The sequence below is a fragment of the Oryx dammah genome, unplaced genomic scaffold, assembly GCF_014754425.2.
Source record: "Oryx dammah isolate SB20612 unplaced genomic scaffold, SCBI_Odam_1.1 HiC_scaffold_10, whole genome shotgun sequence".
Classification (NCBI taxonomy): Eukaryota; Metazoa; Chordata; class Mammalia; order Artiodactyla; family Bovidae; genus Oryx; species Oryx dammah.
In genome coordinates, this window is record NW_024070194.1 from 25,794,663 (window position 1) to 25,809,987 (window position 15,325).

At 54.2% G+C, this 15,325-nt stretch overlaps 2 protein-coding genes across 14 annotated transcripts in view; both read left to right on the forward strand.

The window, feature by feature from the left end:
• LOC120869379 (neuroendocrine secretory protein 55) overlaps positions 1 to 15,325 on the forward strand; it is a 63,006-nt gene that overhangs the window by 1,684 nt on the left and 45,997 nt on the right. The gene's annotated exons all lie outside the window — the stretch shown is intronic.
• Positions 1 to 15,325, forward strand: part of LOC120869377 (guanine nucleotide-binding protein G(s) subunit alpha isoforms short) — a 69,885-nt gene that overhangs the window by 1,652 nt on the left and 52,908 nt on the right. For 3 of the 11 annotated variants that reach the window (XM_040248674.1, XM_040248675.1, XM_040248676.1), the window contains exon 1: positions 9,196 to 13,543. The exons of 4 other annotated variants lie outside the window; for them this stretch is intronic. In XM_040248674.1, coding sequence (XP_040104608.1) covers positions 11,581 to 13,543 — 1,963 coding nt within the window. In that variant the 5' untranslated portion in view covers positions 9,196 to 11,580. Of the gene's footprint in view, positions 1 to 37; positions 301 to 770; positions 834 to 8,742; positions 13,544 to 15,325 lie in introns of those variants that run through there. 4 more of the 11 variants (XM_040248690.1, XM_040248685.1, XM_040248686.1 and 1 more) reach the window with 4 other exon arrangements.

Genomic DNA, 15,325 nt, shown 5'->3' on the forward strand with positions numbered 1-15,325 from the left:
TGGGTGAGAACTCCGGAGACTTGCCCGCTCCCGGAAAGTATCGCGCGCGCGGCGCTTAAGGCGCTTGGAGCCTGGAGCCCAGGACCCTTTGCTGCCAATTTGCAGCCGCGGGGCCTCGGCGCCAGTGCCCCTCGCGGCTGTGTGCCGGTCCTGGCCGCCACCGCCCGTCCCCGGGCGCTCGCCGGGCCAGAGACCGCAGCAAAAAGCGTGCGCACCTGCCTGAGCGCCTCGTAGCAGACCTCTCCGAGCCAGCCGGCGGTTCCCCACGAATCACCTGTGCTTGGAGGGCAAGCAGAGGAGGTACGGGAGTTTCGGGAGGTGCCCGACGGACTACTAGGGTTGGGGGCACGGACGTGGTCGTGTCGCGGCATCGCTAACCTTTTGGCGCAGCTGGTCTGATGGTGAGGCTGGGTACATCTTGGCTAGAGAGGTCCCGGGCTTTTTGCGCAGCTGCCTGGGGATGTTAGATAGTAGTTAAAAGGTCAGCGAGGTGGTCGCGAGTGGAAAGGTAAAGCGGAACAAGGAACAGGCTGGAGTTGGAGTCGCGCCTATCATCAGGGAACCCCACAACGCACCCCCAAAGAGCGCATAGCCAAAGAGCGCATTCCGAAAGAGCGCAGCACCCGCTGAGCTGGGGAAAGGTGTAGGAGCCGCCGCAAGTCCCTGGGCGATTAGTTGAGAGAAGGAAGGGGCCGGAGGCTTCGGTAGCCTCGGGGAGGGGAGGGCTGGCGGCGCACACCGGCCATTTTTGGCTCGGGTGGGGCTGTTTGGAATCTGTAACCTGAAGGCAAAGCTGGAGCACAGAAACGCCGCAATCCGGTAACGCATCTTCCGTGCGTAAAGTGTGCCTTTCTCGCCAACCCTGGGGGGAGAGACTGGTTAGTGAAAATGTATTTACAAAACCTCCCCCGACTTGGAAATTGATCTTTTTCTTGGTGCGCGGGCGTCTCGTTTGGTGCTGGTTTGAGCTATTCTGATGAGAAGGATTTGGGGGGGAAGTGAGGCGTTTGGAGACTTGAAAAGGCGGGTCGGGTTCTTAGACTCCTAAAATAAGGTTTCGGCTTATATTCAGAACATATCTTAAGGGGTCTTCCTTCCAGGTCTCCGCCCGGGGGAAGGCGTCGCGCCGCCCCAAAACTTCGCTCTGGTGGGCTGCAGCGCTGACTAATGGCTCTTGGATGCTGCTCTGGTCTTAACTAGTAAACAGCGGCGAGGGGGCTTCCTTGGGCAGCGGGGGAAGTGTCCAGAAATCCGAAGGCTGCCTAGGATTTGGAGGCGGGTCCGGTGTGCCCTGTCTTTGGCTTGAAAGCGTTAAACTGCCTAGGTGAAATGGGGCGCCCCAAAGCTAACATTTCTACTTGGTGTAAAAACGGCGGCGCAGTGTTCCTATTGGAGGCATTGAACGTGCTGGCTTTTTCTCTGGTGATGTCTTGGCAGCCTGCGCTCACCCAGTTAAAGGTCTCTGGTGAATAGGCGGCTGCGGTCAGGATGCCCTTGGCTTTTCAGTGTGGGGGCTGCCCTCCCAGGTTGGAGAGTCTAGGGGAACTGTTTTCCTGTAGAGCTGGGTTTTTATTAGAGAAACATGTTGCTTTAGCATATAAAAGTTGAAAAAAAGTCCTCAGTGCAACGCCCACACCTGTCACCCCAGTCTCAGGCTGTTTTTTAAACAGAAGCCTGCGCGGGAGAGGGTGGCTTTCTTAACTGTAGGCATTATTCCAGGTTAGTTGGAGGGGCTGGGTCCCCCCTTCCAGGAACGCACTGTTGGCCATCTTTCAGACACTCCTCCATGAACTACCGGAGTGAGAAAACCTGTTACCCTCCCCCACTCAGTTCCCTTCCCCCACCCTCTCCCTCCTTCCATCCTGATTCCAAGGTGGAAGAGTCATTAGGAACATACCCAACACCTGAGGAACATACCAACCCCCTGTGGGGAGGACCCCCACCCCACGGAGAGGGGCTTTTGCTATACACAGGATTCAAAAAGCCCTCTTTCTACCTACAGCACTGGTGTTTAGCTGCCTTTCTCTTCCAGAAGCGTTTCTGGCAACTTCTCCAAGCATTCCCCACTCTCTAGTCTCCCAACTAGCCCTTTGTCTCACCCTGCTGCACTGAGGTATTAACATCTGAATGGCCTTATTTGCCCTTGCAACTTAGGAAATCGGCTCCCAAAAAGCAGCCCTTAGAGTTGACCACAGGGGTGAATTAGCCAGTTACGAGGTTTTCGACTGGAGAGGAAGAAAGGAAGAGGAGGGGAAAACTAGTCAATAAAGCTGATTAAATGGTCTGCTCCAATATTCAGGATTTTTTGTTTTGCTACATTAATCATTTGCTTAATAAAAATGTGCTTTTTCTTGGACAAAAGTGTTCTTTTAACTGAACTTGAGTTGGAAAATCATGCATCAGTGTTCAAATACTGTGTGGTGTCAACAGTCTGATGCAGATTTATTTCTAAGGTTTGGCAAACAAAACATTTAATCTGTGTTTATCAGAATTCAGGAATTGGGAATGTTAAAGTTTGGAATTAAGATAATGTCTGTTTAACGCACTAGAAACTTTTCCTCTGGAACTGCTATCACCCCTTTTCTCTTTAGCCTCAGTTTTAGCAGCTGTGATAGAAGGTTTAATGAGGAAGAAAGCTGAAACTTCAAGGTTGGTAAGAAATGAGCTTTTTTAAAAAAAATGCATGGATTTTACTCAGTTTTTCTATATTATCACTGCACTTCATGTAAAGGGAGGCTACAGAGAGGAAACTGAGCAAAAATCTTGGTGGCTGGGAAAGTATGTCTCTTAACACAAAGGTGACTGATTACAAACAAATCACTAGAATCAAATCAAACTTCCAGAGTGATGTCATATGCCAACTCAAGGACTGCCCTTCCCTTAAAAATTGTCCAGCAGAGGCGATGAGATTCTCAAATTACATCTTTAATCCCGTTTTAGAATGAGGGCTGGAATTCCTCATCTTGTTCTTCGGGTTTGCCATTAATGTCGCTGTTTTCTAAATTCTGATGCCCCAGAGCTGGACAGCTGGGTCTAAGATCTCAGGCTCATCGACCGACCACCCCTGCCTGTGGCCTGAGGTCAGGCCCAGCGGTCTCTGCCTCAGTTTCTTCATATGGAACATAAAGGAGCTGAAGAGCAGGTCCTAGCATCCCTTTCTGCTCCCAGTACCTCCAGGGTGACTAAGTAAAGCCCAGAGTTTCCCAATTTGACTCAGATCAATGATTTTAATGCTAAAGGAGCCTCCCTCCCCCCAAAATGAAAGGTTGATAAAATAAAAACACCAGTTGTGAAGAAATCTTTCTGTTTTGTGTTTGTCTAATTTGAGTTTCTCAAATCTGATTTTGCATTGGGGGCAAAAATGGTGCAGAAGGCAGGAAAAAAAAAATCCATAAACAGGATTTAGAGAATTCAGGCAGACAGGTTAGAGAATTCAGAATTCCACCACAACCTCTTACTAACAAGGATGGGGGAGTGGGGTGGGTGAATAGCCTTCGAAAAGCAGCTGTTAAGCTTAAGAGTTACTGTTTGTTTTAGGTGTGCTGTTTGCTCATCTGCCCTCCTTCATCGCAGGGTCAGAAGATAGGCTTTTCAGGGTCGGGGCAGGCAGCCTGGAGATGCTCGCCATTTAGGGAGAGAGCAGACAAATGCTCCCAACCTCAAACTGACCACAAGTGCTGAGTATATGTTCTAGTAACACTTACAAGTGCCCTGATGAGGACTGACCTGAAAAATTGGCTCAGAGGCTGCAGCTAATTAGGATAAACCAGTTTTCTTTCAACCTTTTTTTCCCCTTCATTATCGCTCCCTCCCAGGAGCTTTTTCAGACATTTTTTTCTGAATTAGTCCTCATTCATGAAATGTGAATACCACAGATTCAGAGATACACCATGTATCTGCCTCTCTACTGTGGGCTCCTGGAATAGCTAAGGTTTTTTTGCACTCTCCCCCAAACCAATCTTACCTCTGTTGCAAATGCATGAAATTGTTTTTTAAAAAGTGTTTTAAGAAAAACTAATTTATGTCAAATTAAGTGATTTAACATCCCATTTTCGTTCTGTATTTTAACCTTTGCGGGGGCTACATATCACAAGGCTATATATAAGATGAATTTTACTGATGTTTGTTTTCTTTAAATCTCGTGTTTCTTCCCCCAAGACCCCCGATACTGGTGCTAGTGAATTCACATGGCAGAGAAGTCCAAGTAAACAGCCTAGTGACTTAGCTCTTCCAAGGCCAAGAGTGTGCAGTGCGGGGCCACTGTCACCTGTTGAAAGCACCCAGCCAGTAAAGACAGGACATCTGAGAGGAGCTGGCACTCCAGCACCCCACCTGCACATTCCAGGGCATGCAATGCTGTAATTCAGTGGGAGATTTGAGGACTACAAAAGGAAAGTGTAGGGGAAGTCACAGGAAAAAGGAAAAATGGAGGGAGATGAGACACCTGGGAAGAAAGGAGGCTGAGGTTTGGAGGTGGGGATCACAAAACCTGTGTTAGGGCTAGAAAGAACAGGCTAAAGCAAGAGATTTGGGGAGGAAAAGGTTTAACGGAGCCTCCATGGCAGTCTGGAACATCAGCTTAGTATTAGGAAGAGCGTTTTTCACAGCTGAGGGTGACAGTGGAGTGCAGTCACTGTCCCCCTGAGAGTCTTACAGGCCTGGCCCAGAAGTTTCAATTTCATAGGTGCAGTCGAGCTGTCATATATACACCTCAACTGCTTCAATCAAATGGGAAGATTTACAACCTAGGAAACCTTGCTTTATATGGTTTAAATCCTAAGTCCTGGATTCTGGTTCAGGGAAGAGTCCCCAAATCTCAAACTTGAGGGGTGTGAGGATCAGAGTCCCAAGACTGACCCCCACCCACCCTCAAGCTGAAGAAGACAAATTTTTCCTCCCCTAGGCAAGAGCCGGCTTCTGAGTGCCCTGGCTTATGTTGCTGTCTCAATTAGATTTCATTAGGAGACTTTGCTCTGGGTAATTGAGGTTGTGTACAAAGGTGAAATACACCATTCCCCTTACAAAGTCAAGAGGAGTAAGTCATGCAGCCAAGAAGCCCCTGGGGGCCTGGAATTTCCACCAAGAATTACCGAAATTTCAAACAGAGCTTCCACTAAAGCCAAATTTCTCTTCTGGGATTTCCTCCCACCATCCCCGCCCCCAACTTTTGCCCCCTTTAGTCCCCTTCCCAGGGTGGCATTGTTCCTCTAATCTGGAATAGCCACTTCCTCCCCTGGAATTCTCGGCTGCACCATCAGCCAGCCTAGAGGAGGAATCCACTGCTCCATCCAGGTGGCTGTAGAGAATGTCTGGACCCACCCTACAAGCCCAAGGGGGTCAGGTGCCAGCCTCACGTGTGGCTGCAGAATGGGGTGGCCGTTCCAAGATGAGGGCCACCAAGGACAGCTAGTGAGCTGAACAGAGGGGCTAGCTGAACAAAGAGAGCTGGATTCTTGGTGGGAACCCTTGGCCCCTGGGGCTTTTTAATCTGAGATCAAGTCTTCACACCTCTGGCTGCCACTGTCTGTAATGTCAGCTCTGCGCCTGCTCCTAAGCCTCATCCATCGGAGGCATTTTCCCCTGCACTTGGCATTTGCTGAAATAGCCTGGTCACGCAGACCCTTCTGCAGACAGCAGTAGGCTGCTGCTGCCTCCACCGGCTGAGGCTGGCAGAGGAGATGCTGGGAGGTAAAAGGATGGGCACAGTGAGTCCTAATTGAACAGTAATTAATTGAACAGCATCAAAGTCTTATTGCTACTCAGTCAGCACTCAGAAAACATTTGTCACTGGGAGGCTACGAAACGTAATCGTTGCCTGAATTCTCTTCCCTTTGTCCTCTCATTTCTGCTTTTGCCTTTTCCTCACAACTGGTGAAAAGATTCTCCTTTTCCTCACCTGACAGTAACCCACTGCCAGCTAATGACACATGGGGGCTGCAGAGAGGGCTCAGCCAACTGCCCCCTGCCAACCATCCCCCCACCTCCCGGGAGGAAATGCCACCACCAGGGGAAGAGGGATCGTTTTCTTTGTCCTGGTTTCTGCTCTCTTCTCTCTTGCCTACCTCTCCTCCTTCTCAAGGGACCCTCTTCCATTTTGCTTTCTCTTTATTGGATACAGGGATGAACTAAAACAGAAAGCTGATAGGCAGCTACTTACAGTCTGGATAGGCCATGCGCCTTTAGCAATGAATAAGAACCTCCAGACGTAAGTACACTGACGATCGTTCACTGATTATGACGTGTGCTGCCATGGAGGCATCAATAGAGCAGAAGATGGAGTTGGCGGGGGGGCGGTGTTGGCAAGGAGTCATGTGGGGCTGCCAAGGAAGGGGGCCATGTCCCTGCAGGTGACACTGGTGCCGTTTAAGAATCAACAGTGAAGAAATACTGTCTTTTCATTTGGGGTTACTTCTTTACAAAAAGCCAGCTGATCACTCCCTGTGGCACCTGGGCTGTCAGATCTGAACAGACTGACTTCCTTAGAAGTGCAGTGTTTGACTGAAACATGCGTAGTATTTCCCATCCTTTCTCAATGCATGAAGTGTAGAAACCCTATTCTTTTTAAGTAGTTGAGGATACACAATTTTCAAGAAACCTCCACCTGGCTTCTGACAGCCCAGCCTTTCCTCCTCTCAGGGTACCATTTCACTGCAGACCCTAGCACAAGCCCTGCTGGGTGGCCGCCAAACCCCAGGCTGCAGCTTCACCCCAGCTCAGTCTTAATTTAGGCACCCTGCCTAGTCTCTGCCTTCCTCTTCTAGGCTACATGAACCCATTAACTAATGTTCCTTCCCCCTTTGTGCTCATTTCTAAAAATATTTACCTTTTCCCTGATAGAAATCCATTCAAAATTGGAAATCAATGCCTAAGGTAATACTTTGTGATTATAAAATCATAATGGCAGATCTTAAAAACTGTGCCCTCTGGCTACCTCCATCCAGGTCGGCCATGTTTGTCTTGGCCAATAAGGTCACCAGCCCTGAATGGGCTCGCCAGACAGTCCCACCAATTAGAGTCGTCACCAGTTAGCCCCTCAGCTGATCACCCCCAGCTCTTACCATACTGGTTTCTTGGGTCCCTGTGGCGAGGCTACCCAGCTTGCCTTTCAGGTTAGCCAGCTCTTCCAACATCTGGCTACCCTTCTGCCAGTCTCTCAAGTCCCACTTCTGATTTGTGGTGAAGCTTCAGCTCTGATCCCCACTCATCCAAGAGATTTGGGGTTTTCAGATTCTGGTAGCCAGTCACTACAGTGAAATAAACAAGAGTGGACAAAAGGGGGACACTGGAATTAAATACCGCAATCTTTTCTTCCTGATCCTAATTTACCTTCAAATTAAGGCAGTTGCTACTTGAGTCTAAGGATCCTTTCTCAGCCCACACCAGTGGTTTCAACTGGGGGCAGTTTTGCCTCCCAGAGGACACTTGGCAAATTTTAGAGACATTTTTAGTTGCTACAACGAAGGGGATACTACTGGCATCTAGTGGGTAGAGGCCAGGGATGCTCCTAGACATCCTCCAGTGCCCAGGACAGTCCCCACAGCACAGAACTCCCTGGCCCCAGAAGGCAACCAGTGTAGAGGCAGAGAAACCACCATCTAAATGAGCTATGCTGACCAGTTCTTAAATTTTTCCCTCTGGTGTGCTTCCACCCAGCCCTTCCTAGGCCCCCCACTCTTTCTTGTAATGTTCCCCCTTTTTCTCTCCAGTGCTCCAAGTGTTTGAGAGTCTATCACCAAATTTATTTCTCCCCTTGAAGATTTTATCTGATCAAGTGATTTCATATCCTAATAAGGATAACTGTCACTTTGAATTTGGGGTCTTGTCTTGACTTTGGTCCCGTCCTCCTAAATGATAGGCTCAAAGAAATCTCCACCCAGACTGTACCTCCTCCTCCCCTCTGTCAGGTCCAAAACCAGACTGGCTAGGCACCATGCCAGCTTTTCTCCAGGTCCTCCCTGACTTCTCCATCCCAGGGGCCAGACTTGGGCTCCCCTGACCCTTGCATGTTGCACCCGGGAGCTGCTGGAGGGTCCTCTGGGATCCCTCTGAGTCCCTCCCTCCAGCATTCTTGCTTCCTTCACTGGGCCTGTTTCTCTCCCTTAAAGGTCACGACCAGCCAGGGCCTCCTTTGTTCTCTTCAGCAGGACCATCCTCCACACTGCTTCAATCCTGCCCTAAAACTAGGCTCAAATCCTCACTTGCAGGATTAAAAAAAAAAGTTCAATATCTGTTCCATTTCCTACCAAAGAAGCCTCCAAACTGCCCTGCTATTCCATGGCATCCTCAGAGAAACACTATCCAGTATTCCCTGCCTCTATCTCCCACTGCTCCCCCAGGCCCGGCCGGGTGACCTGTTCTCTTTATCCAGCCGTGTGCCACGTTTCTTACTATTGGATCTTTGTTCGTGGTAGGCCGACGTCTCCCATCCCCCCACTTTTGCTCACAGCCTAGCCATCCATCCCTCCGTGGAGGCCCATCTGCAACTCCATTTTCTCCAACAAGGTCCCCCCCCCGCCCCAGTTGAGGGGTCTTTCCTTTCATTTTTATGTTGCTTAGCCTCTAGGGGGGAGGATACTGTCGGCCCGATCTTCATCCCATCAGTGCGTGTGCTCTCCTGGCAAATAATCCAGGTGCTACAGGCTCCTGGGGATGCAGAACAGACTCTCTACACCCATTCCTTGGTGAATGGTGCTGTGGGAAAGAGCCTCGGTGACGTGGACTGTGCGCGAGGCCTGGTGAGTGTAAACCGTCCCTTTAGGGCCCCCATCGCGGCCTCATTGAGGCTCCAAACCGCGACGCCTACTGACCTTCCACTTCGGCAGGGCTCAGCATCCCCGTGACCTCAACTCCTTATCCATCTGGGGCTGTTCCTCTGCATCGGGGCAGTGAGCCCCCTCTCTCCTCAGGGTCTTGGCCCTCTATCTGCAGGCCCTTCGCCTCCTCCTCGCCTCGCCCCGGCAGCGGATCCCTCTTAGGGGTTTGCCCACCGCCATCGGCGAGAACGAGGGCTGCTCCCTGAGAGACCCCACCTCCCCTTTCAGCCTCGGTGACCTGGGGCGTCAGGAAGTGACCCCATAGCGCCAGCCGGCCTCGTGGCGGCCCAGGCCTGGCCGCCATACGCCCGCCCACCAACCGCTCCTAACCACCCCAGCGGCACAGCCTCTTAGGGCGTTCCAACGCGGCGCCCCCTATTGGACCTCCCACTCACATCCGGTTTCCGGTCTGACGCCCCCCGCTCATTCGCTAGGCAGCCTTGATTGGCATGACCCCAGCCCAATGGCTGACCCAGCGCTGGGGTCTGAGGGGAGTGAATTGACTGTTGCGACCCAGTTGGCACATTCCGTGGATGCCCAAAAGGTTGAGCCGTTACGCGTGGGGGTAGTTGTTCAAAGTTTGAACCAAAGTTCAGTGTTGGTACTTGGAAGTGTATTGACCCGAAGAGCTGAGATGATACGCCCTTGGGGGGGGGGCGGGGCTCCAAACATTACCCGAGGTCCGACTTTGTCAGTTTTCTTCCGCACAGCTCATCCGCATAGGTGGTGGTTTACGGGGGCAGTGATGCGCGGTGTCTCTGACCCCCTCGTTCAAAGAGGGATGTGTTAGGTTTATCGAGGTGGGAGTGTGTGTGCGTACGCGGTTAGCCTGACTGTGGCTCGTAGATACAGCGATCCAGGCGATGCGATCTAAGCGATGCGCCCCGCTTGCCGCAGCCCACCTTGCACGTACCATCCCTCCCCACGCCCTAAGGCCAAGTGATCACCTCCTTCTTGCCCAGCTACCTTCCACCTAAAAGTGGCTCATGGGTCCATGTCACCCACTGGCGAGACAGATATGATGCTTGAGTCCCGGGTTTTACATGAACTACACGCAGCAAATTTTTCCTGGGGCTCAAATCCCTCCGCGAACCCCCAAACCTTGGTCTGTGTCCATGTGCATGCCAACCCCACCCAGGTGGTGTTGGCATTTATCCCTGCCGGCTCTGAGCCCACCACGCGCTACAGCGACGGCGGTGGGAGCTCAAGCCGGGCGACTGCCGGATTTGTGGCCGGGCTTAGTGCCGCCTCAGTGGGCTCAAGCATTAGAAAAGTAAAGCAGCTGTTTTGGGGGACCCATAGCGAGACGACGAGAACTTGAAGGGGGCTGGAGAGGGGCTAGAGAAGCTGACTGATCAACCCCTCAGCCGGTGCCCGAAGCGGGCAACAAGCGCACCGCGGTCACAGCTGCCCGCACGGCACGGTGTGTATCTTTGGGTTCGGTGCGCACAGGGTTTTTCAGTTTCCGAGACCACCTTAAACCGGCCATAAATCTCAACTGAAATTCCATTTAGCCCTCTCCCAGAACAGCAAGACTTCTGGAACTCTGGGGCCTTCAGTCTGTGGGGTCCCTGTGTGCGTCCCACAACCCCCAGTTCCGTGCCGCGGCAGCTACCGCTTGTAGGGTCTTGGTAGTAGATACCCAAGACCCTCTTACTCCCTTGTATTTATCGTCGTCCCCATGAACGGAGAAGAACCCTGCCTGCGTCACCCTAGGCCACTGCAGAGACCCCAGAATGTGGTGGGGATGGGGGACATTGATGTGCTTTATAGGAGCCCGCCTCGGCAACCGGCAAACAAAAGCCGTAGAAGCGATGTAAAGTACCCCGAACACATTTTAAAAACAAATTGCGTGCTCACACTCGTCAGCCTCTTTTCCCTCGCCACCAGTCTGCTCCGCCGGTGGGCTCACGACCACCTGTCGCATCCCCGCGCGCTCCTGCACCCCCTTCGCACGTGCCCGAAGCCTTGCGCTCCAGACTCGGGACTTAGGATCTGAGGCTGCTCAGGGCTGGGGGCTGCGGCTCAGGGGTTCAGGGGTAGTTTGGGGTTACGAAACACTCCTGCAGTCCCCCCTCCCCCCGAGGAGAGTCTGTTGGGTCTGGGAGGGAGGGTTCAGCTCCTGCGCTCCCGCAGCCCGGGGCCCACGTCTTGCGTCACGTGTCCTGCAACGCAGGAGAGCGCTCTCTCTGACCAGGGGAGAAGAGAGGAGAAACACAACAAATCAGTCAGGGAGAGGACTGGAAGGAGCCAAAACGTCCCTGCGAGGCCTGCGCGCATCAGCCCCCTTACCCAAAGTCTGGGGCTCCCGGAGCCTGGCGCCGGCTCCCAGAGCCGTCTCGACACTGGACCTGCGTCCTCTGGTGGCAGAAAAAGAGCACTACGAGCGATTTTCGGACCGAATCGGCGCGCTCCTCTGATCCAAGCAGGCGGGGCTGGCCTGGGACTGAGCAAAAGAGAGAGGAGGGGACAAGTAAGGCCAAAGGTGGTGGGGGGTGTCCAGGGGGCAGCCTGAGGGGATAAAAAGTGACCAGAAAGGAGCCAAGACTCAACCAGCAAAAATAGACTTGTTTTTGCCATGGTCTGGGGTTCGAGGCCTTGAACCCCTGAACCCCTAGACCTCACTAGGGTTGGATAGTGAGGTTGGAGAACTTTCCAGCTGGTACTTTGATTTAAATTTTTTGAAAATATTTTTTTTCACCCTAGTTCGGTTGGGTGCTCCGTCTCACGGGGCCCCAAGTTTATTTTAAGAAGCCGCCACCGTGTTATGGGCGTGCGCAACTGCCTCGACGGCAATAATATGTCAGGACAACGCAATAACCCCCTTGAACTCGGGGAACAGCCCGAGCAACCACCTTTGGAGGCCCCAGGGGCAGCTGCCCCCGGTGCTGGGCCTGGCCCAGCCGAAGAGATGGAGACCCCACCGCCTCACAGCGAGCCCATCCCCATCGAGACTGAAGGCGAAGCCTGTGGACCCCCAGAGGTCTCCAGACCCAACTTCCAGGACCTCAGCCAGGCCATCAAGGAAGCCGGAGCCCAGGGAGGGTACAGCCCCCCTCCCGAGGAAGCCATGCCCTTCGAGGTCGAGCAGGCCAGCTTGGGAAGCTTCTGGCCTACCCTGGAGCATCCTGGAGACACCACTGGGACCGGTGCAGGCCTTGAGGCCTTCAGCCCACCAGTCATGGAGCCCGGAGCCTCCCATGAGGCCATTCCAAGCCTGGGAAGCTACAGCCCTCCACCAGAAGAAGCTATGCCTTTTGAGTTTGAGCAGCCTGACCAGGGAGACAACCAACCTCCCTTGCAGGTCTCAGACCTTGCTCCAGGAGGCCCAGGTTCGGTGGTCTTCAGGGCTCCTCCCAAGGAGCCCCGAGCCATCAGACCTGCAAACGCAGGCATCAGAGGAGGATGCAGCCCTCCCCGCGAGGAGGATCTGCCATTCGAGTTTGATGGAGCAGCCTTGGGGGACGACAGCCCACCCCCTGGGCTCCCCCGAGCTATCCCACAGATCGACGGCGGTGGGGGCAGCCAGATCACGACAGTCGCGGTCTCGAGTGCGATCCTCCTCACTCCCGCCGCGAACGAGCCCCCCCTCTGGGTCCCCGGCATCATCGGCAGCCCATCTCGAGAGGCTGTCAGACCTTCTCCACACTTCGCGGGAGACAGCCCCCCGATGGAGGTCTCCAGACCCCCGCGCGAGGTTGGCAGCGCCCCCGTTGGGGTCGATGACGCTCCCGGCGAGATGGACAGCCCCCCAGTCGTGCTTGACGATCTGCGCATCGAGGTCTCCGGAGCTCCCGTTGAGAGAGAGCAAGCAGAGGAAGAGAGACCCCCAGCCGAGGGAGAAGCAGCCGAGATGCAGGGAGGCTCAGCCACCACAGCCGCAGAGGGAGGCAAGGTCCCTGATCCCGGGGACCGAGCCCCAGACGCCGCCGCCGAGGCAGCACTGGCCGCTCCAGCCGCCGAGGCAGCCTCGGCTGCTCCAGACCCCCCTGCCGCCGGAGCAGCCCCTGCCGCTCCTGCCGCCCCAGCCTCTCCTGCCGCCCCGGCCGCTCCTGCCGCCCCAGCCGCTTCTGTCGCTGGGGCAGCCCCGGCCGCTCTTGTCGCCAGGGGAGCCCCTGTTGGCCGGGCGGCTCCTGTCCCCCGGGCAGCCACTGTCCCCAGGGCAGCCACTGTCCCCCGGGCAGCCTCCGTCCCCAGGGCCACTCCTATCACCTGGGCAAACCCCACCTCGGGATCGCGACCCGAGATCAGTTTCCTTAGACCCCCCAGCCCGGAGATCCAGGCTGCCGATCCGCCTGTTCCGCAGCCTCCGCGCGCATTTGCCTGGCGGGGCAGGTCAGAGCCCAGCTGCTGCTACCTCTACGATGACCAGATATCGGTCAGCAGCGACAGCGGAGACGAATCCGACGATGGGACCTTCGGATGCCGCCGCTGGTTTTCGTCCAAGCGAAACCGCCGCCGCCGAAAGCCCCGGAGCAACTTGCTCCACAACTTCCTCGTCCGGGCCTTCCGAGGCTGCGTCTTCGGATCCGAGAGCCCCCAGTTCAGAGGCTCCTTCAGCCCCAAGGTCAAGAAGGTTGCCTTGGCGGAGAAGCGCAGACAGGACCGCAAGGAAAACGCGGGGAAGTTTGGCCAGAAGCGGTCCGAGAAGAGACATAGCCAGCTCACCAACAAGCAACTCCAGAACAAGAAGATGGACAACTCGCATACGCACCGCATGCTGTTTCTAGGTAATGCGGCGGACTTTGCCCGTGGGGAGCAGGGCCACCCGGGAACCCCGGGAGCGGGTGGCAGGGCTGCCCGATGGGCCTCCGGGCCTGGCGGCGGGAGGGGGGTGTCTGGGCCGAGGCGGGAAGAACCTGCCAGAAAGTTCCAGCACGGGGCCCTAACTTTGCCCTGGGAGCGGGAGGAATCTTGGGTGGGCTTGGGTGGGGGAGAATGTGCCCTTTGGGGGATAAACATGGCGCGATACAACACTTGAGGGTCGTTTCCAGCTGGACAAACCAGTGCCAGCGATCGTAAGACCACGTCGCCGAGTCGTGGGGTGGGGGACGGCAAGAAAGGCGGGGGCTTCAGGTGAGCCAGGAACTGCGGGGCGGGGGGATGGGGTGGGGGGGCGCTGAGGGGCCGCTCATGCTAGCTGGCTGGGGCCGTCGGTGGGTTGGGGGCTGATGGAGAACGTGCGTCCCTGCCTCGCCCAGCTCGGCTTCCCGGTATCGGACAGCTTGTCGCGGGTGTGCATTGGTGTCCACATTGTGTCCGCCTGTGCATGGTATCCTCAAGTGTTCTCCAACCCCCATCCCTGGCACCCCCCAGATTACCCGCCGACTGTGTACTTGTACCGGGGAATGGGCTGTCTTGTGTTTTGCGCCATTGCGCGGGCAAAAACTTTCCGTGAACACACAACACACTCCGGCGGTACCTGTGTGCTGGCGCTGGCGCTCTGCAGCGGGCGGCGCGAAACGGGCGGCGCGAAAAGCCTGAGAAAGTAGCGGGAGATGCCGGGGAGGATGTGGGGCCGCCAGCTGAGCTGGGGGCGGGGGCCGCCTCCGCGCGGCCTCCATAACCTATTTTCTGTCTGTCTTTCTCTCTTTTTTCCCCTTTGCGCTAAGCGTTTCCTCACTTCTTATTCGTTCGCCAAACCCTCCCGCCTTTACGGTTGAAAAACCAGACACGCAGGTATCTGGGGTGTCCGGGGCTGCGCACAAAAATTTGGTATTCTGCACACATTCGGCTTACCTGGTGGGGGATGAAGGGAGGAGGGGCAAAAAAATCCTACAAACCACACCGGGACTGGTTCCAGCGGATGGGCGTGGCTATGTTTAAGAACTATGAAATCATTTTTTTTTAACCTAGGGAAGAGCCTGAGGTAAGCCAATCCTTTACCCTTTTACCAAATACAGTAGGAGGGGCTTGGTTCTAAGAGAGGGGTTATGCGTTGAAAGCCCATCTTGTGTTTGAAATGCAATTAAAATAAAACTTTTTAAAACAAGCTTCCAGTGTATTTTAAGTGTGTGGATAAAATGTGAAAAAATTGTGAGACATGTAAATGTTTATATGTGAATTTTTTCAAGCAGCTTTAGCTGGGGGCAGAGAGGCTCAAAGGTAAGACCCTCTGCATATGGGCTTGGGATACAAAAACATTAAAAGATCTGTTAATAATCCCATTGGGAGGATAGTTGATGGCCCTGGCCTCCGCCCTCCTCCGCCCCCTCCACAAGACCCTCTGCTGCATCTCCCCAGTCCTTCCCTGGCCCCGCCCAGTCCCCCTCCCTCCTTCCCCCTCCCCTAGATTCTCCTTAGCTCAAATCTGGGTCTTGATTCCTGTGCCACAATCAGAGCAGCAGTTAGCAAAGATCTGAATGTGTGGCTTCAGTGAAGATTTCAAAAGTGAAACTCCACAATCCTAACTTCTTTATTTTGCTTATTCTCTAAGCCCTCTCGAGGGATTTCAAGATTATAATTTTTCAGTCTGTGCTACATTTGCTAAATATTTTGTAATGTGCCATATA